The sequence below is a fragment of the Chelonia mydas genome, chromosome 6, assembly GCF_015237465.2.
Source record: "Chelonia mydas isolate rCheMyd1 chromosome 6, rCheMyd1.pri.v2, whole genome shotgun sequence".
NCBI lineage: Eukaryota > Metazoa > Chordata > Testudines > Cheloniidae > Chelonia > Chelonia mydas.
In genome coordinates, this window is record NC_051246.2 from 105718117 (window position 1) to 105743237 (window position 25121).

Below are 25121 nucleotides of genomic sequence, written 5' to 3' on the forward strand. Positions count from 1 at the left end.
CAGTTTGGCCAATTCTCTTTCCTCCAGGCTACCTGTGCAGTAGGACATCTGAGGATGCATTGCCACACAGGTTGCTCACGCCATTCTGTGTGCATGCCCTGAGGACCTCTCTCCCCTGCTGAGTCAGTGTGAGAGAGCGGCACACATTTCCCCAGGCTGCACTAATACATACCCAGTTAGACAGGCTGGTAGGTGTGGACACACAAAACTGGTGATACACAAACTGCAATGTGCAGACAACTCTCATGCTTCTGTACCCAATTCAGATGGAAGTTTCACCAGCGGATTATGAGAACACAATTACACCTGTAATGTGGAGCGGATCATGGGGCCAATTTCTACTCTCACTTACAAAGCAGGGTTTTATCCACATAAGAGGGACAAATCTGGTACTTAGCAAGTATGAACAAAAAGACCTACCAAGCAGTTAAAATGGGCAGAGGATTATCATCTGTTATTGAATAGAGACTGGGAGTGGATGGGTCATTACACAAAGTAAAACTATTTCTGCATGTTTATTCCCCCCCTCCACCCCACACTGTTCCTCAGACGTTCTTGTCAACTGCTGGAAATGGCCCACCTTGATTATCACTACAAAAGGTTCCCCCCCGGCCCCGCAATTTTCCTGCTGGTAATAGCTCACCTTAATTGATCACTCTCGTTACAGTGTGTATGGTAACACCCATTGTTTCATGTTCTCTATGTATATAAATCTCCACGCTGTATTTTCCACTGAATGCATCCGATGAAGTGAGCTGTAGCTCACGAAAGCTTATGCTCAAATAAATTGGTTAGTCTCTAAGGTGCCACAAGTACTCCTTTTCTTTTTGCGAATACAGACTAACACGGCAGCTACTCTGAAACCATCTGTTATTGATTGCTCATGTCTATAGCAGATGTTTCTATTTTCCAGGCACTGGGAACTTTGTACACAGTTTTTCAAGGGAATAAATGCCAGCAAGGTCAAAATCTGGAAACACATAGCTCCACATACCAGACGGATTGAACTAATCTGAACCAAGGTATCAGGGCTGAAACCAAGGGCTACTTCAGAAAATAAATCACATGCACTAAGCCACAGATCTTTTGGTTTAGTGAAATCTACAAAAAAATAAAACCGTAATTTATAAATAAAAAAATACAGCTCTACCAAAAATACTTTGCCCCTTCCACAGTACCCTCCATTTGAAGACAATCTCAAGGCACTTTACAAACATTAATAAAAGCTTCACAAAACTCCCGTGAGGTAAAGGAGTTTATGCTGGTCCCTTAGCAGTGGGGGTAAGTTAGACCACAGGAGGCCAACCCACAGATAAGGGAACTATATTGGGCTCACTGATGTGACCCTCTCCCCCACTCTGTTGTGCGAGGGAGAATCTGGCCTATTATACGTTCACACATGTACCCACACAAGGATAATTCCATACTATGAACAGGTTTTTCACCCTTGTATACATACCAGATTTTGCCCCGACAGGACCTCCAGCAAAGCCATCAAGATTTTCCCATCTTGAATATCAACAAACAAATCTTTCACTTCCAGAGGAGGATTGCACTGTGAGGAAAGGAAGCAGTGTTACCTGGACAGTGCTGGATAATCTTTTAAGAACAGCACTTGGTAAATCATCATTATTTTTGAAGGAAATATGTGGCACTTTACAAAACAGGGATGGTTCTTCTTCTTTACTATTTGTATTACTGTAGCACAAGGAGGCTTCTTATAGAATCACAGAATCGTAGGACTGGAAGGGACCTCAAGAGATCATCTAATCCAGTCCCCTGCACTCAAGGCAGGACTAAGTATTATCCATCCCTGACAAGTGTTTGTCTAACCTGCCCTTAAAAATCTCCAATGATGGAGATCCCACAACCTCTCTAGGCAATTTATTCCAGTGCTTAACTACCCTCACAGTTAGGAAGTTTTTCCTAATGCCCAATCTAAACAGCCCTGCAATTTAAGCCCATTGCTTCTTGTCCTATCCTGAGAGCTTAACGAGAACAATTTTTCTCCCTCCTCCTTGTAAGAACCTTTTATGTACTTAAAACTGTTACCATGTCTCAGTCTTCTCTTCTCCAGTCTAAGCAAACCCAATTTTTTCAATCTTCCCTCATAGGTCATGTTTTCTAGACCTTTAATCATTTTTATTGCTCTTTTCTGGACTTTCTCCAATTTCTCCACATCTTTCCTGAAATGTGGCACCCAGACCTGAACACAATATTCCAGCTGAGTCCTAATCAGCGCAGAGTACAGCGGAAGAATTACTTCTTGTGTCTTACTTACAACACTCTTGCTGATACGTCCCAGAATGATGTCTGCTTTTTCTGCAACAGTGTTACACTGCTGACTCATATTTAGCTTGTGATCCACTATGACCCCCAGATCCCTTTCCACAGTACTCCTACCTAGCCAGTCATTTCCCATTTTGTATGTGTGCAACTGCTTGTTCCTTCCTAAGTGGTGTGCTTTACATTTGCCCTTATTGAATTCATCCTATTTACTTCAGACCATTTCTCCAGTTTGTCCAGATCATTTTGAATTTTAATCCTGTCCTCCAAAGCAATTGCAACCACTCCCAGCTTGATATCGTCTGCAAACTTATAAATAGGATATATTTCTATCCACTGTGGGCTCTACTCTAAAGTTCTTCCTACACTTCAGTCAAAACTCTTATTAGCATCTACGGAAGTTTTACCCAAGTAAGGACTGAGCTAAAACTGAGGGCCAGATTCTGATCTCATTACACCAGTATGTTGGAGTCAATAGAGTTATTCCAGATTTACATCAGCGTAACAGAGACCAGACTCTAGCCATATAGACTTCTGGGCTCGGCCCTATGTAAGTACTGGATAGGCCAAGGGCCAGATTCTGATCTCTTATGCCTCTGTCACTCTAATAGTCATCAGTGCTGTTACTCCTGCTTTACTTGGGATAAGGAAGATTACAGTCCAGGCCAATGACAGTATTAGGTTGCTTATGCTGTAAAGTTTCCCTTGGTGCCATTATATTTCCAAGTATACGGAATATATTTAAAATGACATGGCAACTTCATATATAGCAGCTCTCCTTTTCCTGTAAAGCCCTCCAAAGGGAACCAGCTATTCCACCCACAGAGGTGTCTCATGATGTGTGCACTGTAAGGCACACAGCCAAATCTGCTCACTCCTTCAGAGTCAGTCCCAGCTGCAGAAATTACCCTCTGTTTGGGCGTCACTTGCTCATTCATCCCTAAGGAGCCACTTCTTTGGTTGGCTTGTATACTACTGTTTGATTAAGCATGGCTTCTGGCAATTTGGAACTGGGTCTTTTTGTGAATAGTCTTCCTCCCATGCAGCCAAAAAATACTATTCAACTCTACCCATGGGTCAGAGAAAGATATTAGTTTTTAAAGCAATAACCCACTTTGAACCAAAACCTTCTTTTATAACTTCCAACACAAGAAGGACCGAAACCTGCAATGTGCGGAGCATCCACAACTCCTCCACTATGGGGGTTGAGAGTAACCAGCTGCTCCCAAAACTGGGCACATACCAAGGGGAGCAGTGAGGGGAAAAATGTTTAACTGGCTTCAAGACTGAGCTTGCTAAATTTATGGAGGGGATGGTACGATGAGACGGATTACAATGGCATATAGCTGATCTGCAACTGATAGCGGTGAATATCTCCAACGGCCAGTGATGGGACAGTAGATGGGAAGGGCTCTGAGTTAGTACAGAGAATTCTTTCCCAGGTGACTTAGCTGGTGGGTCTTGCCCACATGTGCAGGGTCTAACTGATTGCCATACTTGGGGCTGGGAAGGAATTTTTCCCTGAGTCAGATTTTTCAGAGACCTGGTTGTTGTTGTTTTTTTTTTGCCTTCCTCTGGAACATTGCTCATGGGTCACTTGCAGGTTTAAACTAGTGTAAATGGTAGGTTCTCTGTAACAAAGTCTTTAAACCATGATTTCAGGACTTCAGTAACTCAGCCAGAGGTTAGGGGTCTGGAGTGGTAGGGTGAGGTTCTATGGCCTGCAATGTGCAGGAGGTCAGACAAGATGATCATGATGGTCCCTTCTGACCTTAAAGTCTATGAATCTGCACTGTGGAAAATAAGGACACACCAAGTCACAGAAGACACTTGAAAGAAGTTTTTTGTATCTGTAAATGCAAAGCAACAAAATATCCATCCTTTAGTGATAATCCCAGTTTCAGGAAATCTCACCATCATCATGAAGCGTTCTGGCAATGCTATCGTTCAGTTCAATATGTTTACTTTGACAGTTTCAGCAAACCTAGCATCATCAACAGCAGACATTGGCTGTTGTCAAAGAGCATTTTGCTCTGTTGCAGCAGGGGAGAAAAAAATTGTAAGTAATCCAGAGAAAACACTCCACGTGCCTGTAACGTTCCTAAGACTTCATGTGCTTGGTATGGCAGAATTAACAGCACCCCGCAGCCTTTTCATGATCTAATTCCTTTTGTAAATTAAAGAACTTTTTCAGAAGCCAGATGCTCAGCAAGCATTTCTGACAGCCTTCAAATTGCAGTTAGTTTAAACTCCTAAAGTCTAATTCACAAAGGAATTACACATTTTCTATTTATAATGTGGATTGTTCCCAAAGATCTTTCGGTCAAAACATCACTGCTAATCTTATTCTGTATTTCCAATGAGATTTAAGAAGAGCCTTTCATTTCTTCAGTAACATACACTGCAAAACTCTTAAAAAATAATATATTTAGTGACTTATCTGAAAACTCTTTACAAATCACATACCTACACCACCATTGAAATGCCACCTCTGTCAGGAATTGTGGCAGCTAGAGCAAAAACTGCACAAAAATACAGCACAATCCCGCACTTCCTGAAGTTTGGCCATTAACTCCAATGGGAGTAGGATTAGCCCCCTCAGATAGACTCTTCAGGGCAAAGACTTAGTTGTGTATCTTGTGCTGCACTGAGCACACTGTTGTCACATCAGTAATAATAAATTCCTTTTCTGCAACCTTCCCACATTGAGTAGCGCTTACTCCTGAGAGTAGTCTGACTCTCAATGAAACTACTCAAGTAAGAAACTACTATTTAATGTGAGTAGGAATTGCAGAATCAGATCCAAAGCACAGTGTGCGTGTGTGGGGGGGGAGAGGGGGGAGGCGAAGAGACACAGAGGAGATTGAGACAAAGGGCTAATTATGAAAAATACCATGGGGTCTTTAATATCTACAGAGCACAGAAAAGACCTCATTTTAAGGTCTCATCTTACCAACCCACAAATAATAAAATATGAGGAACTTAAATTATCAACCTGAGATGAAGGGTTGAGCCATGTTCCAAGGAACGCATGTATCTTAAACCTGGCATTTAGAACTCTGATTTGCTAATCCAATTTGAAAAGGACACTGTCAAATTCCTATTTTGTATTTCCCAATGTGATGCCCAGAGCAACCAAACCACACACGTTTATTTCTCCGTTATTTCTTTAGATTTAAAAAGACAATAAAAATCTCCCATGAAGAAATTTCCCTGTGCCCGAACGCTAACAATTAATTACATTTAATCACATAATGACCACCCCGCAGCATTAAATAATCATACACATGTAACAAATAAACTCAGTCAGCCAATGAATCAAAGCACCAGAAAAGTGCCTTTTACCCACACAGGAACATGCCCTCAACCTTCCCCACAAAATGAAGAAAAATTTCAACTTTGCTATTTATTTTCTTTTAAAATCAGAATAATCCTGAATTTCCAGAGTCTTTAATCTGACACCTTTTAAACTCTTTTTGCACTGTGTTGTTCTTACATATCAGTATACAGCCAGTTTCCACTTTTCCTTCGCTCCACAGATGTGTAATTTTAGCTTTAACTCTTCTTTTGTTGACAACCATTTTCTTTTCTGGAGAATCATTCTTTTCAGGGCTCCAATATAGTATAACCTAAGGAACCAGTCCCGCAAAAGGAATGTAGTAGGAACAGGCCTATATTTTATAGAGGCACACGCTATCCTAAAACTCTTTACAGCAACAGCATATATAAATAACACCAGGAGGTACATGAAATCAAGAAATATGCCTGGGTAAGACAGAAGTTACGTTTTTAGCAAACAGGTATGTATATATCTTAGCATGGAGATATTTATGGAAGATATATGAACAGTTTTTATTTTTACAAATGGACAAAAGTATTCATTGGCCTTACCTTCTCCAAATGTAGATTTATCCACCTGGTAAAGGTTCTCTTCTGCACGTTTTCCCTCTCCACTACAAATAAGAAAGTAGGTGATTTATTTTTCAGAAGAGGAAAAATTCACAGCAGTTTCTAATTCATTAAAAAATAATAATCAAACCCCATATAATAAAGAAGTTGTGTGGCCAATGGATCACACACAGTACTGTGAGACAGGAGACCCTAGTTTGATTCCTGGCTCTGACATGGGGTATGTCTACACTTTTAGTTGGGGGTGTAATTCCCAGCTCAAGGAGGCATACCTGTGCTAGCTCTGATCCAAATAGCGTGCTAAAAATAGTGTCACTACAGTGGCATGAGGGGCCAGCCGCTGCAAATACATAGCCATTTGGGACAGTAGGCACATACATAGGAAAGCTACCGCTCTTAGGGTGACTAGACAGCAAATGTGAAAAATCGGGACAGGGGGTGAGGATTAATAGGAGCCTATATAAGAAAAAGACCCAAAAATCAGGACTGTCCCTATAAAATCAGGACATCTGGTCACCTTAACCCCTTTTGCCACTCAGAATGAATCCCATGGACTCGGCATGTGACCCCGGGCAAACCACTTACGCCTACATTTTGAAGCATATGGGTGCAAAACCACATAGACCCAGATTCTAGCAGCTGATTCATAAAGGTAAACCCTTCTGTGTGCACAGAGCTCCATTCCAGTTAATAGGGCTCTACACAAGCACAGTTCCACTCACACAGATCAACTTGTAGGATAATCAGGACCCGGACACACTCAGGGTGGCATATGCTCCAAGGTGTTTGCATGCGCAATTTGAAAATAATAGCATAAAAACCTCTCTCTGTATTCCCATCAATAAAAAGTGTAAGGATAATTATATTTAGATCTATGGATGAAAAACACTACAGCCTATGATGACGATGATGTATTTTTCTATTATTGCCATGATGAGATGTTGCCTGCTGCTGGAAGTACAATGTCAGCCTAAAATGGGTGCAGTGAATATAGGCTGTCTAGACACTTTATATGAGTGACAAATGGGAGTTGTTGACATGGTTCCAAGATGGGGAATATTGCAGTTTCTCTCCATTTTAAGCTTTCATGCCTGGGGTTAAGTGAAAGACTAGCCATTGCTACTTCAGTTATGAGCTAAATGGCTTTAAAAATAAGAATACATGCAACTGCTATGAAGAGGGAATTTTTGGTTTTGGTGAATGAAAGAATTAGAATGAAGTTTTTTCCCCTTTAAATATACTTTAGAGACAGGCTTTTGGCTAAGATCTACTGTAGTATGAGTTTATTATCTGCCATTGGGATAGTAAATCCTGCATTCACTGAGAGATGTTCTTGATTACCTAACAAGTGTTTTCCATTTCTAAATACTAGAAGACTAAGTAGTCTGGAGGTTATTAACTTTAAATATTTAAAACCTAAATTAACAACATGAACTAAATCTATTTCCATTAGGATAAAAGCAAATTTTAGTGGCTAAATTTAGCAGGAATAAAGATAAAGAGCCAGCTGGTGTGAATCAGCATAGCACCACTGGCTTCAACTGAGCTATACTAATTGACATCAGCCCTGGGTTTGGCCAAAAACTAAGAGTAGTAGTAGAACCTAGCAGCCCGAGCCATGGACCAGGACTCCATTGTGCTCAGCAATGTGGAAACAGAACAAAATGATGGTCCTTGCCCCATCTTATAATTTAAAGTATAAAACCAGAGACAACAGATGGGGGAGTATAAAGAAACAATGAGACAATATTGGTCACCATGATAGGCTATTGTAGGAGTTTCATTATAAAAAGTTTGATTTACACATCTTTTAGGGAAATGTTCCCATCTTGATTTATGCCATTGGATAAGACTCCTCTTCCTAACCTCTGAACTATTGTATTTTGCATCGAAATGCCAACTTCCCTCAAAGAATTAATTACTATTTGTATTGTACTAGCACCGACAGGCTCCAATTAGGATTAGTGTCCCATTATGTTAGGCGCTGTATAAGTACTTAGGAAGTCACAGTCCTCGCCACAAAAAGAATTTACAACCTAATGTAAAAGGACTCAGCAAATGGTACAGTTCCATATTGAACTAAAGGGACAGCATAAAAAAAAAGTTATACTTTTGCCTGATTTCTATTTACCTACTATTATAAAAAGTAACACCTACATTTCATTTAACTAAAAGAGATGAAAGAAAATATTTTCATTTCAGACATACCGTTATTCTCAAGTGGTTCTCAGCTTTCACTTAAATTAAGGAAATTTGACAACTTGCTAAAAAAATGCCATATTAAAACTAGTTATGCTGTGTTTCAACTTACTTGAAGAGCATATCACAAATGTATTTAAATTATTTTATTTCTTTAGGAATACGAAAATAATAGCTAACCTACCTCCTGGGTAATCATGTCCTGTGGAAGTCTGAATTGTTTTTATTGGTCAGCCTAATTATGGGTTAAGAAATAGTTTCCATAAATCACATTTTAATATTGACCTTTTTGATCATTTTAATTCAAGGGTCAGCAACCTCTAATGATACATACATTTGTTTTATTTCGATGTATAGGATTTGAGCTTTCAGTGAATTCTATCTGTCACTGCCAGCCATTCAAGCCTTTTAAATCAGCTTATTTCTGTAAAAACTGATTTTATGTAGGACCGAATAAAAGAAATTCATTACCCTTTAAGTGTTTTAGAAATCACAAAAAATGCCAAACTAATTATTGCTATTGGCTTTTTTTCCCAAAAAAATATTTCAGAAAGTATGTGCGCAGATTTTAAACAGCTCCTTACACGTGAAACTGAAAGGTCACATTTATGGATTTAGAATATCAAAGTATCATTTATTACCTGCAGGTCTCAATATAAAGTAGGGACAATGGCACATGCTTCCAGTGCCTTCCCCGCCTTTTGACAGCTAGTCAAGCACCAGAAATGGCATTATATATGGTCAGGAAAATTAGTCAACCCAGGCTATGTGCTGTCTGTCCTACATAGCGAGGGATGTGTATCTTTTTGGTTTAGAAAAGGACTGGAGATATCAGAAGACTAGATTAGTATTTTTCAATTCTAGTTAGGAAGACAACACTGTCAGAACAGTATTCCGGAATTTCTGCCCCAGGTAGTCCAGAAGCATACAAAAAGTCAGGGATGGGAGAAGGGCAGTTAACATTTTCTAACTCAGAAGAGGTTTCATTTAGGTCAGTTTCTATTTTATCCCAATCAGTTTGTGTGTCACTATTTCTAGGGTAAATAAAAGATATTCTGCAGGCTGTATGTTACAAATGAGTACCTGCAAAAGTGAGCGTACAGTATGGCATACACCTAATTTAGCTATATAAATCCTGCGATGCATGCAAGTCTGGGTTGCACATATACATGCAGGTGTGTGCACACTAATCCAGCTCATACATCAGATGATTTACATACTTAGGCATGCTCATGCTTTTGCCCACAACCATATGAAAATTCAGGACATAATTTCTACAGAGAATAATCAAAGGGCACAGAACTGCTACGAGGAAGAACAGTGACCCTGACAGAGACACACTAATCACCTATGTGATATTCCAGTGCTACAGCGTAGCAGTAATTGGACTGGGAAAAGAATATAACAGCTTATGCAGTCCATATGCTGATCTGGAGAATTAATGGGGGAAAGTTCCATGCAGGTATTTACGGACATGTGCCTTAGCTGTTTTTCTCCTCTAGTTTTGTGGACCTCCCAGTTTTGGTGCAACCTCCCCTCTCTATGAGCCTTCTTCATTTGTGAGGGTTGTAGAGACTCTATAAACTTTATACAGTTTCCATAAATCAAATGGAATCTTTTTTCTTTGCACCTACCATTGCGTAAAGGTGCAGAAAATCAGCCAAGTCTAAGATTTCTGCCCTGATGTATACAGTTTACTGAAATTGTGCTGGGTTTACTGGGCAACTAGAGAGCAATAACAACATTATAAAAGAATAATTACACACACCATATGGCTAGCCTGCACACAAATCGAGTGCAAATGCTGGAAAGGAAGAATGCCTGCTGTGAGGGCTGAATTTAGGGACATAATGTTAGATGGTAGTAAAGCTATAGCATTCTGGTTTTGGTTTAACATTTGAGTTTCAGGGGTCAAGCTCAGCTTTGACCTTATCATAAAAGACAAACAAAAATTCAAGATGTGAAACTTTGACCCTCACAAGGCAGTGCTTGTGTTTTCAGAGAGCCAAATCTTGAGTCCTTTCTCAGGCAAGACTTCTATTCACCTCAATGGGAAATGTGCCCAAATGAGTACTGACAGACAAATGCTGTACTCTAATACCATTTCCCAGTACACAGACTCAGTGCAAATATTATGTGCAATAACTGAAAGGGTAGGAAAGTCCCTAGAGGCCACAGAGAAACAGTGGCGTTATTGTAACCTTGGGAATTCCTCCCTGGCCTACAGCTACATCCTAGAGGATGGCAGGAATTGGATCAGAGATATTAAGTGTATGTTAATTATTTAAAAAGTGTTGTATCTCCTGCTACTAAGAGCCAGAAAACACATGCTACTATGGTGATATCTGTCAAACAGATTGTCATCTTCCTTTTGCTAAACTGCATTCTGGGGTTTAAATCTTGATTCCTGCTGGAATCAATCAATGCAATTTTTCTGGTTCCCCTTGTCTATTAATGGCACCGCCCCCATCCCCATCTTCTCCATCTAGGATGCCAGCCTTGAATCTATTCCTGTACTAATGTTTAAGGCCACTAGTTTCTCCTCCTTCAAATCCCTCTTCAGAATCCACCTGTGCTGTGATGCCTACAAGAAATTCGCCCACTAATGGTGGCAACTGGAGATAGCTGTTTTGATTTGTTTTAAAGTCCTCTTTCTTCTGTGTGGTAAAGCCAGCTATAAACAGTCCTTTGATATATGGTATCAATGGGTTGGGCACATTGATGAGTTGTGAAACATGGAGAAATACCAGACCCTCTGATTTGAGAGCTAAATGCTTTTAGATGTAATTAAAAATCATATTCTTCTATAAGACTAATTACATGTCCAATTGTAAATTAGGAAGCCCATAGGACCAAGTGAGAAAGTCACTAAGAACAGGGCTGATGGCACCAATCAGCCATCAGGTGACAACTACCGATCTGAGCTGTAGCTGAATCAGCAAACTAGAGGTGAAAGGATCCCACTATCAGTCTCCGGCACCACCCACTCCCCCAAGCTCCGCTGAGGTATACTTTCATTTTGTGGATTTTCTACTGTTTCACGTGGGAAATAAAACTAAAAATGCAAATGGCTGTGCTAATAAAAGAGGCTTTGTTTTTTTTGGTATAAACAGAGAATACCCTACACAAGAAGGTCTGGTTAAGGGGCTGTGGGAGCTTTACCTTTAATGGATTTAAGGTAGAGTTGTAACATGTTTTTAATACGCTCTAGTTGCATGTATTTAATTTCCTTTGGTTTTTTTTGTTTTGGTTTTTTTGAATGGCAGCATGATGACTATGGATTGACATCATGTCATGACCTGGCCTTGATTATTTTCACCCTAATGGCATATTTTAATATCATATGAACTCTCCATTCAGGTGAGGTAGTCAGGGATGGGGTGATGGCTGTATAAGCATTAAACACAAAGCAACAACATTGAATCCCACTCACCCTCAGTAGCTATTTCTGTTTCTTTGAAACTCTTTTCTTTCCTGTGTTTTGTAATGTCTGTGAGTGAACTTCCAACTAAGACCTGGCTTCAGTAAACTTCCTCTGTGCAGAGCACTCAGCACACCTGACTCCTAACTCGTTACACCCCTTGCAGTTCTAATCTAGGGCTTCTTTCCATGTTTTGTCATCTGGGCAAATGAGGACTAGAAGCAACACTTAAAGTGGTCTGCAAAAAGCATATGTATGGGGGGAATTGATCTTGATCTGGGAGCAGCAGCCTAGGTAAGGCCGTGCTTAAAATCTCAGAGACATGGCTCAATTTTTTAAAAATATTTAAAAATATCCTTCCGGCACATGTACACACCCCCACACACTTTAAGTGTTGACTCGGATTATTGTTTGTTTAGGGGGTGGTGTCTTACAATGACGCTTTACGGAACTAAAATGCATGTGCAAGAACTAGAAGATCGGTGTGGGAAGGATCCATGAAAAAGTAGCTTTTCAGAAAGGATTTAAAGGAAAAGAGAAGGCGGGAACATGGAGAGTGGAAGATTGATAAAAGCTGTACAAGACACCGTGAAAGAAGTTACAAAGGCAAGCGTGGGAGGAGCTGATGAAGGGAGCGATGAAGAAAGATTGGATGGGGGAGGGTAAAGCAGCGACTAGGCCTAGGATTATTACATTTGTTTTCCCTTGTGATCCAATCACATTTGAACTCCGTGCTCGAGCTACAGATTATTGCACTAACACACTGGCACTCTCCACCCCTGGATTGCAGCTCTGTTATATCTCGTCTTTAAAATCGCTGTCAACAACTAACTCACATGACAATATATAGGTAAAGTTCTCCTCTCCAATCTGCTTGGTGGAGTCCAACCCTAATATTCTGCCCTCCTTCAATGTGTAGCTCTCTCATGGACATGAACAGCAGCTCCATATACAGTATGTAGGAGTGCAGATTTGAGCAGCGGAGCCAAAACCCCAGGGAAGAGTTTTATTCAAACTGCCCACAGAATTCATTTTTATAGGCATTTGTGTGTGTGCTTGAGAACTCACAACCGCTTAAAGCATTAATATCAATTTTCTTTTTGAAATACATCTGGGCTAGAAACTTTCAGCTTGATGAGATTTGGAGCACATGAAATATTAAATCCTTAAAACTACAGGTTTATAAAGGAAACATGAACTTCAGCATATAAATGTAGAAATCAATCTCAAATTACCTACTCTGAAATAGTGCCACTGAACTTCCAGATGAAGTCGTTAAATTAATTGTTTGTTGAAAATGACCCACTTATAGGGCTACTTATTAAACTTCTATGGCAGGTGTTGAACATTTGAGGCTCTTTTGTTTCAAGGAAAGTTGCAGAGTTAAAACCTTACTGCAGAGATTCTTAATGCTCAGGCTGGTATTACTGTCGTACAGAGTACAGATACCCAGAGGTCTCACACAACACCAGATTTTCATTATATGACAGGACATTTTTTAGACAGAGTGCAGATTTTGGTTAGGGCCGAATTTGCAAATCAGTAATCAAACATTCCTTTCAGCTGCTGAAGGATGAATCTGAGATTCCCAGACAATTTTACTTCACATTTTTGGGAGTCCTCAGTACATCCGAGGCTCATATCTTCTCACCAGCTCCCATGAAATAGCGCTGCACGCGCCTTTGGAGGACAAAGCTAAACTCTTCTACTCCAGGACCCCCCCTTGAACTTTTTCTACCTATTCAAAGATATGGGGCCTGATTCTCCTCTCATTTACTCCAGGGTAGATCAGGAGTCGTTCAACTGAAGGCAATGGAATTATGTCAGTCTACATGAATGTTCCATCAGGCCCATGCTGTACAGTCACCAGGGAGAAACTTATTACCCCCAACTTCTGATAGTTAAAACAATGGCACTGGACCCACCTCAGCCTAAACACTTCTATTCTATTGTCCCATGAGGCAATAGGCTTCATTTCACTTTCCCTCCTGTTCACACCTCTATGCCTCCTTGCATGGACATACATTCCAACACCTGTATACCAAACCACCACCTGCTCTTCATTCAGAGCTCACCAAAACTCACTTTCAGTGCCATGAGTTTAAAAAGATTACAGTGAATATCTTGAAGTTTTTGTAAACTCTTCAGAGCAGGGACTTGTCTTTAATTTGTTCTGCAAAGCACAGACCACATTTATGGACTCTGAAAAAATAATACCATCCCATGGGGGAAAAAAAAATATATATCTTTTCGCTGACCAAGGTTGTAGACACACACTAAAACCTGAAATGTAATAAGATACTCTCCTGAATATTGTGCATCAGCTCTCTGAGAAGGAACGCAGTGACAGCCATGTTAAAAACTGAACAATTGGAGACAAAGCAGCGAAATCAGACAGGCTAACAGAAGGATAACAAAAAGACAAAAAGCTGAATATTGAAGTGGCTTGGGTTAAATAAAGCATTTTAAAAGAAACTCTGCTGTCTCAATCAAGCATGATATTGATGGGCTTTCAAATCCCAGACCTTAATAAAAGCAAGCCACAAATTTAAGAAGGAAAAAAGAACTGCTGATAAAAAAAATAGGGACATTTCTCTTGACATTAAAAGACAGTTGAGTATTATTCTGCGTGCTTATGTTTGCTACAGCTCTTATCTTAGCAAAACTGATGAAATCATCGTGACTAGATGCATTTTTATGTATAAATACGCACTATAAATGATACAGTTCAATAACATGAGCGAGAGTGTGTGTGTGCCCAGCATGTATCTGATACGATTAAAAAATAAAACTACATTACAGCTTTCTGAGGTGAATTTCAGATGTTAGTACAAAGCCCAGATTTAAAAGCAGAATTTGTTTGACCTCTTTTGCCTGGAGCAGTAGCTTCAAGAGACAATGCAAGGTTTATGGGACGATTGCCAAAGAGGCATAAAATATAGCTAGGTCTTTGCTTTTTGTGTATAGGAATCCTGTGCTCAAGAAACTGCAATTCTGACTTACTGTGTGGTCAGAAAACAGGTAAAGAAAAGTACCCACAGGATGGGAGTGATACGGAGTTACTTTTCTGAGACTGTCGAACAAGCTAGGGTTTCCCTGCCAGAACTATTTTTCACTATGAAAGACAGCAGAAACAAAAAGCATCACCCAGCTGATATAAGGCAGATAAAAGATTTATGCTACAACTTTGAACCACAACATCCCAACACCAGAGGAAACGTACAGAAATGAAAGGAGCAAGCAAAGCCAAGTCAAGTTATAGATGTACACTACTATAGGTCCAGTATTAAAAGCTGGCTGTCTAAATTCATTAACTGCCTAGGTCCCGGCCGTGGAGCTGCCACTGCTAATGTGCTCGGTCAACAAACTTAAGGAAGAGGCTTCAAAGCTATGACTGCACTCCATGATGGCTGAGTCACAAATCACAGTGGGTTCCAATTTTTTTCTCCTGCCTCTTGAACTGAGTTTAATGGCCTCTCTAAACTACTAAACAGTTCAGAGGGAGGAGAAAAAGCGTGAAGACAAATGAACATTAAAAGCATGTAAAAGTACATGCAATCCTAAAATAAAAGCTTGAGAGATTTACTGAGATTAGTATTAACTGGAACAAAATCCTGCAGCTTTAGAGAACAAGCAGATGTTTTGTGCATCATGGGTTAAACATGTGATATGAGATAATGGGTTGCAGATCATTACAGAAAGAGAAAAATCAAGTGCTCTAAGATTTGAGCTACAGTCTGATCTGCAATGGCAGAAAGGGCAGGCCAATAGAATCAATAACAATTGCAAGTACCATTTTAAAACTTATGAAACTGTACTGTACACTGGAGTGATATCGCTGCAATCACCACCACAAGGTGAACTATAACAGTGGCCCATCATCAGATGTATTCATGCACGGGCTAAAATCTAATGGAACCCAGTGATTACTCTTTAAAAATCTGCCAGTTTCCTTAAATGACATGATCTGATTTTTTGCATTATTCCCGAGCATACATTCAGGGAATACTGCAAATACTAGGATAAGTAGACACTGTAGAAGAAGCTGCATACAATAGAAAAAAGAACAGTTACTTAGTGGACAGAGCATGGAACTGGGAGTCAGTAATCCCGACTATTATTCTCAGCTGAGCGACTGATTTGTCAGAGGTGACACAGCAAATCATTTATTTTCTCTGGACCTCAACTTATTTTTCTGCAAAATAGATACACTTGTTAGGATATAGATATTCAGGCCGGTCTGTAAAGGCCTGTTGTCTAAGAATTTAGGTGTATTCTTATCACTTAGCTAGTTATAGAGGTATAAAAGAAAGAATCAAAATCACTGTCTGCCGGCGTAAGGGCCTTCTCTTACTGTGACAGTCTGAGGCCCTGTTCTTTGGCTATGGCCTTTGGCTAAGCAGCAGAGGCAGCCATAAGCTGGGAAGCGACTGGTCACATCCCCACCTTCCAAACTAGTCACACTGAAATAAGGTTTGTGAGAGTACAGAGCAGATGAGCGAACTGATTAACAAATATTGCATTACAAAACATGAGGCCATTGGCAGAATAAAGGATCGTCAAATCACTATTATATGCTATGGAAAATGCAATTTTTGTTTAAATCAAAACATTCTGAAAAAAAGTGTGTCAATTTCAATAACCATTCCCACAGGAAAAATATATTTCTGAAAAAAAATCAGAGTAAAAATATATTTATTCCATGTGCAGGCTTAGGCACAAAGTATTGCATAAGCAAAGAGGAACAGAGGGAACTGTTGGGAACAAATCATAATTATTTAGGGTTAGGTTTAATTTAAAGAGACGTGTGTCTCAGTCCACAGGCCACTTCAGTTCTTTGGCTGACATGCTAATGCAGGGGTGGCCAACCTGTGGCTCTGGAGCCACATGCGGCTCTTCAGAAGTTAATAAGTGGCTCCTTGTGTAGGCACCGACTTTGGGGCTGCAGCTACCAGTGCCAACTTTCCAGTGTGCCGGGGGGTGCTCACTGCTCAACCCCTGGGTCTGCCACAGGCCCTGTCCCCACTCCACCCCTCCCCTGAGCCTGCCATGCCCTCGCTCCTCCCCGACCCCCATCGCCTCCTGCACGCCATGAAACAGCTGATCAGGAGGTATGGGGAGGGAGGGCGAGGTGCTGATCAGTGGGGCTACCAGTGGGCAGGAGGGAGCTGATGCGGGGCTACTGATGTATTACTGGTTTCAGAGTAGCAGCCGTGTTAGTCTGTATTCGCAAAAAGAAAATGAGTACTTGTGGCACCTTAGAGGCTAACAAATTTATTTGAGCACAAGCTTTTGTGAGCTACAGCTCACTTCATCGGATGCATTCCTGTGGCAATGTACATTAGTAAATTCTGGCTCCTTCTCAGGCTCAGGTCAGCCACCCCTGTGCTAATGAATGAAGAGAAGTTGAAGAAAATTACTACCAAGGAGAGTTTATGCAGAAGTAGGAAAATCAGTGAATTCACAGACAACATTGTGTAGCAGTCTAGAAACAGACATTGTTAGAGAGAGAGGGCAAGGGTTCAGATCTCAGAATACAGCAAAACTCCAAAAGCATGTCATCTGCTGCAAGAAAGGTATATAATCAGTCCCCAGCTGGGCAGAAAGGGAAAGCATGAAAGTATTTAGGGGGGAAAAAAACAAAATTTAGAATAAATCTGTGCTAGTGATAACAGAGGGTGTGACTGAAAGAACTTGTGGATCTACCAGTTAAAATATTATCAGGCCCCATGAGCCTTCCCCTATGGAAAATACATACTAGTATCACGATCAGTGCAGACAGCACCTCTACTAATAGGTAGTTCTAGGTCTTTATCTGAGTGTTAAGTTGTCTCGTTTTGCTATGTTGTAGACTTGGTTCAGGGGCAGAAGGCTAGGAAGAAATTCAGTCCTTCCTTTGGGTGCTGGACTTATTTCTTGCAGTGTTCCATAAATCTCTGTGGTTCTATAAAGACTTATTACAACTGGTGGCAGCAGCTTCAAGATGGAAAAAGCCCTTTTTCCTGAGAAGTTTACTGGTCACGCTGATGAGACTGAAATCAGTGTGTACTTGGCAGACTTTGAGCTGTTGCTCTCTGTGACTGAGTTGTCTGGAGAGAAAGCAGCACAGTACCGAACAGTGTTTTTGGAGTATAATGCCAAAGCCTTTTTCCAGTAGCTTCCCAACCCAATGTGGACCATGGATTTTACAAAGAGGGGCCCATGCTCAGTGTCAAACCATGAGAGAAGCCCTTGTGAAAAGTAAGTTTATCAACAATTTAACAGAGGAACTTTGAGTATTATTATAATAATCTGAGAGCATTAGGATACAAGGGGCCATGCTACCAGTTAAACTGTATACCCAACTGAATGCAGAAGTTACATGGGTAAAATGTGAACAGAATATAGTTCATAAAAATATCATAGTTTCATTTTAGTGCAGTGCTAAAGACTAAAAAGAGATCTAATTAAGTCTCTCTCAATGCAAATGTGACCTACAGAAGAGGTAGCTGATCTTTGCCAAAAGCCAAAGCCAAACCCAAAGCACGCTCATTCAGATTTTGGACAAGAACAGTTAAGGCTTCAGACTCAGCAGCAAGCTGTACCTAAAAATCTGAGGCGTGGTCCCTGGAAATTCAGAAACATCTTATTTAAGTTAAAACAGAGGGTTTTTTAATGAGTTAAATATGAAAATGAATAATCCAGATATTACTGGTATTGTGTTGATGTTAAACTGCATTTGCATCATGATGTCATAGACTCTAAGGTCAGAAGAGATCATTGTGATCTAGTCTGACCGTCTGTATAACCAGTATCCATAGACCTTACCCAAAATGATTCCTAGAGCGGATCTTTTAGAAAAAGATCCATCTTGATTTAAAAATTGTCAGTGATGGAGAATCCACCATGATAACTTGCTCTAATGGTTAATTATTCAGTGTTAAAAATGTATGCCTTATTTGCAGTCTGAATTTGTCTAGTTTCAGCTTCTAGCCACTGGATTGTGTTAAACCTTTCTCTGCCAGACTAATGAGCCCATTATTAAATATTTGTTGTCCTATATAGTTACTTACTGACTGTAATCAAGTCACCCATTAACCTTCTCTTTGTTAAGCTCAATATATTGAGCTCTTTGAGTCCTTTAATCATTCTTGTGGCTCCTCTCTGAACCCTCTCCAATTTAATCAGCATCCTTCTTGAATTGTGCACACCAATATCAACATGGTATTCCAGCAGCAGTCTCACCAATGCCATATACAGTTGTAAAAGAACTTTTCTATCCCTATTCAAGATTCCCCTGTTTATGCATCCTAGAATGGCATTAGCTCTTTGGCCACAGAGTCACATTGGGAGCTCATGTCATCTGAGTATCCACCACAACTCCCAAATCCTTTTCAGAGTCTTCCATCCTGTAAGTATAGCCTACATTCTTTGTTCCCAGATGTATAGATGTACGTTTAGCCGTATTAAAATGTATATTGTTTGCTTATGCCCACTTTACAAATCTATCCTCTTAATTATTTACAAATCCCACAAATTGTGTCATCTGCAAACTTTATCAGTGATGATTTTAGGTTTTCTTCCAGATCATTGATAAAAATATTAAATAGCATAGGGCCAAGAACCAATCCTTGAGAGTCCCCACTTGATGACAATTCCCCATTTACAGTTACATTTGGAGACCTATTAGTTAACCAGTTTAATCCATTTAATGTGTGTCATGTTGGTTTTACATCATTGAAGTTTTTTTTAAATCAGATCATGCTGTATAAATCGAATACCTTAGAGAAATCTAAGTATGTTACATCAACACTATCATCTTTATCAACTAAACTTGTAATCTTATAAAAATATATATCAAGTTAATTTGACAGGATCAATTTTCAATAAACCCATATTGATTTGCATTAATTACACTACCCCCTTTTGTTCTTTATTAATAGAGTCCTGTAACATCTGCTCCATTATCTCGCCTAGGATTATTGTCAGGCTGACAGGCCTACAATTACCTGTGTCATCCCATTTCCCTTTTTAAAAATTGGAAAAACATTAGCTTTCTTCCAGTCTTCAGGAACTGCCCCAGTGCTCCAAGACTTACTGAAAAATCAACATTAAATGGGCTAGTGACCTCCTCAGCCAGCTCTTTTAAAACTTTTGGATGCAAGTTATGTGGACCTGCTGATTTTAACAATGTCTAGCATTAGCAGCTTCTGTTTAACATCCTCCTGAGATACTAATGGAACGGAAAGAGTGTTATCAGATAATGAGACTTCATCCCAAATATTGGACAGAAATATTTATTGACTACTGCTGCCTTTTCTGCATTATTATTGATAATTCTACCATTTCCATATAGTAATGGATCAATACCACTGTATGGAGTATTTTTGTTCGTAATATACAAAAAAAAAAACCAACCCCCCCCCCCCCCCCAAACCTTCTTATTGTCCTTAATGCTACTGGCCATAGATTATGCCTTGTGCCCCTTGGTTTCCCTTATCAATTTTCTACAATTCTTAACTTCTGATTTAAATTCATTAGTCTCAACTTCACCTTTCTTACATTTGTTTATTTATTTTTGACACCTGCCTTCACTTCCTCTCTAAACCAGACTGTGCTGGTTTAAATGACTGACATATATACATATATTAAAAAAAAAAAGTCAGTCTTCTTCCTCAGTTGTGGGAGTGTGGCTACTAGTAAGGTACTCTTAAATGATTCCCGATCATCATTCATATTTTTCTGATTAAATATTCCTCCAAGCTGATGTGTCATAATTGTTTTCATCTTTGTGAAACTGGCCCTTTTAAAGCACTAAGTTTTTATTTTATTAAATGTCTGGACCTTATTCTAATCACACATTGTAAACGTGATCAAGTCATGATCACTTGTTCCTGAGCTAACATTAACTTTTATTTCTGTTATCAGTTCCTCTGTTAGGACAAGGCTGTATACAAAATTCCCTCATATTGGCTGCAACTCTTTTTGTGTTAAAAAATTGTTATCTATAATGTTTAGAAATTCCAAGGATGTTTTAGTACTGGCAGCATGAGATCTCCAGCATGTGTCACTCAAATTGACCTCACCCACGATCACACAGTATTTTCCCCCTACACATTAGAGACAGGTCTGTAAGGAGGTGGTCATCCTATTACATAGTGTGATTTGGTGGTCCGTAGCAGACACCAACTAATACACCATCTTGCACTTTGTTTGTTAGGACATTGATCCATAAGCATTCAAGATTATTTTCTTCCAAGTTATCAGTGACTTGGAAACAGGTAATGCCATTTTTTAACATGGCGCACCACTCCCTCTCCCCTTTCACTCACTCAGACCTTCCTAAATAGTTTATAAACGTTGACTTTAACATTCCCGTTGTGTGAATCATCTCATCAGGTTTCAGTAATACCAACTAGATCAAATGTATGCTCATAAATGAGCAATTCTCTTGTTTGTTAACCAGGCTCCTAGAATTAGTATATAGGAAATTCAAGCATTTCATGCCCTTTGGTTCCTTGATTGATTTTGTTCTCAACATCTCGATTTTGTGGTAAATGAGTGCTCATATTGTCCCCCCTTTTAACCCTCCCCTTTTGCTATTAGTTTAATCCCCTCCTGACTACTCTAGTCAGTCTGTCCACAAGGAGATTGGTCCCCCTTCTACTGAGGTGGAGGCCATCCAAACTATACAGTTCCCTCTCCCCATAGGAGAGGTGGGCCAATGTTCCACAAAACCAAAGCCCTACATCCTATGCCACTTACCTACTCAGTGACTCACTTCCAGAATCTTCTTCTCTGAGATCTATCCCGTCCCATTACCAAAGGAATGCAGATCACTTGGACATTACTCTTCTTCTCCATGATTCCAAGTTCCCCGAATTCATCTAGTATCTGTGAGATAGCACTAATGACACTGCATTGTGGGAGGATATGAACCATCACCAATGGATCCTGGCCTGCAGACTTCAGAAGCCTATCCAATCCTAGACGGACATCTGGAGTTTTGGCTCCAGAACGGCAGCACACTGTCCTGTTGTCCACCTTTCCCTGGCAGGATGTTCTTTTGGTTCTTCTGAGTACTGAATCTCCCACAAGGGTCCGACTTCCTTGGATGGTTAGAGAACTCTTTTCAAAGGTAAGCTTGATTTTCTTACATGTTAGACCAAGCTGCCATCCATATGTGTGTCCTGTACATCTCTCCATTCCCTTGGACCTGATGGATCTTGAAAGGCCTTTTCCATAGTTTCCACATTGAGGACCTGGTATTGATTTGAAAGGTCTAGAGCTGTGTGGAATTCCTCCTGTTTCTGTTCTTTCTGGTGGCCATAGTCTACCTATCCCCATCTGTCTCCAACCATGAAGAATGTTGCCATGACCTCTTTCCTCTAGTGGTTATAAACTGCTAGGCCTTCTCTTTGACTTCCCCTCTCTCTCCAGTTCCCTTGTGGCCGGCTCCATTCTTCCTGAGACCTGGGGTACTGGTGTTTCCTGAATCTGGTTGTCTACAAACTCTTCCAGTTCTCTTATTAGAGTCTTAACTTGCCCCTCTAATCCAAGAATCTTTTCCTCCAACAGTCACCAACTTGCACTTCATGCACAGAAAATCCCTTCTGTCCTCATGCAGGAAAGAAAGCATGGCACATCCATTGCAGGTCACCACCACTGTTCTGTCACAGGCCATCTTATCACATATAGTACTGAACCAAGAAGGAAAGCCTCTCACACTCCTTCTGTTAACTCCCTCTGTTCACAGCTCTCAAGTTCACCTAGCAAGTGATTTTTTACATCAAGTCTTCCTTGCTTAGCTCAGTTCTGCTCTGCCCCTCACCACCAGAGAGGTGATTAATCACTCAGAAACGTCAAACAGCTGATCAAAGCTCTAAGAGCTAGAGCCTCATGGTCTTTAGAAAAGTATTAAACAAAGTTCTAAGAGCTTACTTAGAGGCCCATGACCCGGCTACATAGTCTGTACCCAGAGAACAAACAAACAACCCACAGATGGGCCAAACACACCACTCACCAAGTCCTGCTACCTCAAAACACAGTCTGTAGCTGGAGCTACTCCCTCCTGTTCACTACCTTTGTTCACTGCTCTTGAGTTCATCTAGCAAGTGACTTTTTATACCACGTCTTCCCTGCTTTGCTTAGCTCAGCTCAGCTCTGCCTTTTACCACCAGGGAGTGATTAACCACTCAAAGACTTCAAACAGCTGGGCTGACGAAAGCTCCAAGGCATAGAATCTCGTGGCCTTTAGCCAGGCACTGATCAAAGCTCTAATGTCCCCACATTCAATGCAAAACTGCATTGCACAAGTCATAGATTCATAGATATTTAGGTCAGAAGGGACCATTATGATCATCTAGTCTGACCTCCTGCACAACGCAGGCCATAGAATTTCACCCACCACTCCTACAAAAAAAACCTCACACCTATATCTGTGCTATTGAAGTCCTCAAATCGTAGTTTAAAGACTTCAAGGAGCAGAGAATCCTCCAGCAAATGACCCGTGCCCCATGCTACAGAGGAAGGCGAAAAACCTCCAGGGCCTCTTCCAATCTGCCGTGGAGGAAAATTCCTTCCCGACCCCAAATATGGCGATCAGCTAAACCCTGAGCATATGGGCAAGATTCATCAGCCAGATACTACAGAAAATTCTTTCCTGGGTAACTCGGATCTCACCCCATCTAATAGCCCATCACAGGCCATTGGGCCTATTTATGAATATTTAATTACCATTTAATTAAGTCATCAAGCAACTGAAGGTTTTGGCAGCTGCAGTGTTGTCTACTCAGGATTTTACAGCAAGTCTTATAATATTTAATGTTTTTCTTAAAATCCCAGCTCCTGAAATCATATAATTGCATGAGAATCTCAGTTTTCCTTTGTGCGTGGGGGGCTGGGGGTTGTTTGTTCAAAGTAAGTTCCTACCCCATGATTGCAGAGAAAAGATTGAAACTGTGATGCAAATGCACCATAAAATATTCAAAAACCAGAAAGCCAATTTAAAAATGAATTATGGGGGTTTAAAAAAATCACGATGATGTTTAATCCAATCTCAGGATGTTTGGGTCCCACCTCATGATTTTTAAATGCTTTGTGTTGAAAACAGTGCAGCTCGGAGGGGCTTTTGATAGGGATTGTCTGACAGCCCATTTTCTAGATGTTTCTATTAAACTGCTCACCAGCGAAGTATTAACAAGTAAATTACCTTCCAGCTTTCTCAGTTAGTGACCCAGTTAGATGAATGTGGGTGTGGGGGTGGTGTTTGCACCTTTTTACAGCGATTGTTTCAGACCATGTCTGTAGCAGACAAGCACAGCATCAGAAGATCACTGTCTACAGCTGACTCAATACAGCATCAGTTAACCTTGAAAACATCAACCCAGTGTAATCTTCACAATAATGTAGGCATTTTTTTGTTTTTAAATAAAGGTTTAGGGTTTGTTTTGAGAGTTAATCCAGAATAACACATGAGAGTTAATCCAGAATAAAGTAGGATGCAAATTTAAAGCAGACTAACTATTCCTGATTAACTACATGTGTGGATTCTTATTCTGGAATTATTATTAGTTGTATTATCACAGGCCTAGGAGCCTTAGTCCTGGGCTCCATCGTGCTAGGTGCTGTACAAACAGAACTAAAAGACTGTTTTTATCCCAAAGTGTTTACAGTCTGGCCTCAGTACAACACAAGACAACAGATGGGCAAAGACAGAGCAGGGAATACAGGAAACACTGAGACAGTGTTGATCAGCAGATAAACAATGGCCTCAGCACACCAGGAGCCTAACTGTGGAGAGTTTTTTGTCTCTAAAGTTTGCAGTGGAACATCCTCTTCTCTTTTAGTTAAAGGTAATGGTCTTGGGGTTAAAGCACTGGACTGGGGCTCAGAATATCTAGGTTTGATTCATAGCTGTGCTACAGATTCCCTGGGTGACCTCAGGCAAGTCACATGGTCTCTCTGTGCTTCTGTTTCCCCATCTTTACCAGGGGGATAATTCATGTCACTCATGCATGTCGTGAGATTAAATCCACAAATACTTGGAAGGCACTCAGTCAGACCTTGCAGTGACAACTCTGGCTTGATCCTCATGCCAGCAAAACTGATAGAAGCAAGCGTATAATCCATATGATGGTTGTTTCTGTGATATATCTGGTGTTGCTTCTGTGATAATCACCGCTACTTCTCCACATTATTGCAACGTCTCTCAATACCTTGACCTAGTAAGACTTGGGGAATGCACTCTGCATTCCTCGACTATCTTTTAAAAAGATAATTACATACAATTTTGGCTGCCCTACCACTGCACAGTGCTTTAGCAGTA

At 40.4% G+C, this 25121-nt stretch overlaps 1 protein-coding gene across 2 annotated transcripts in view; it reads right to left on the bottom strand.

Annotated features, from left to right (window-relative positions):
- Positions 1-25121, bottom strand: part of CLMN (calmin) — a 103101-nt gene that overhangs the window by 31980 nt on the left and 46000 nt on the right. Inside the window, exons 1-3 of one of the 2 annotated variants that reach the window (XM_043549265.1) lie at positions 22818-22934; positions 6178-6239; positions 1460-1555 (exon numbers count right to left, since the gene is read on the bottom strand). In XM_043549265.1, coding sequence (XP_043405200.1) covers positions 1460-1495 — 36 coding nt within the window. In that variant the 5' untranslated portion in view covers positions 1496-1555; positions 6178-6239; positions 22818-22934. Of the gene's footprint in view, positions 1-1459; positions 1556-6177; positions 6240-22817; positions 22935-25121 lie in introns of those variants that run through there. The other variant, XM_037900900.2, reaches the window with a different exon arrangement.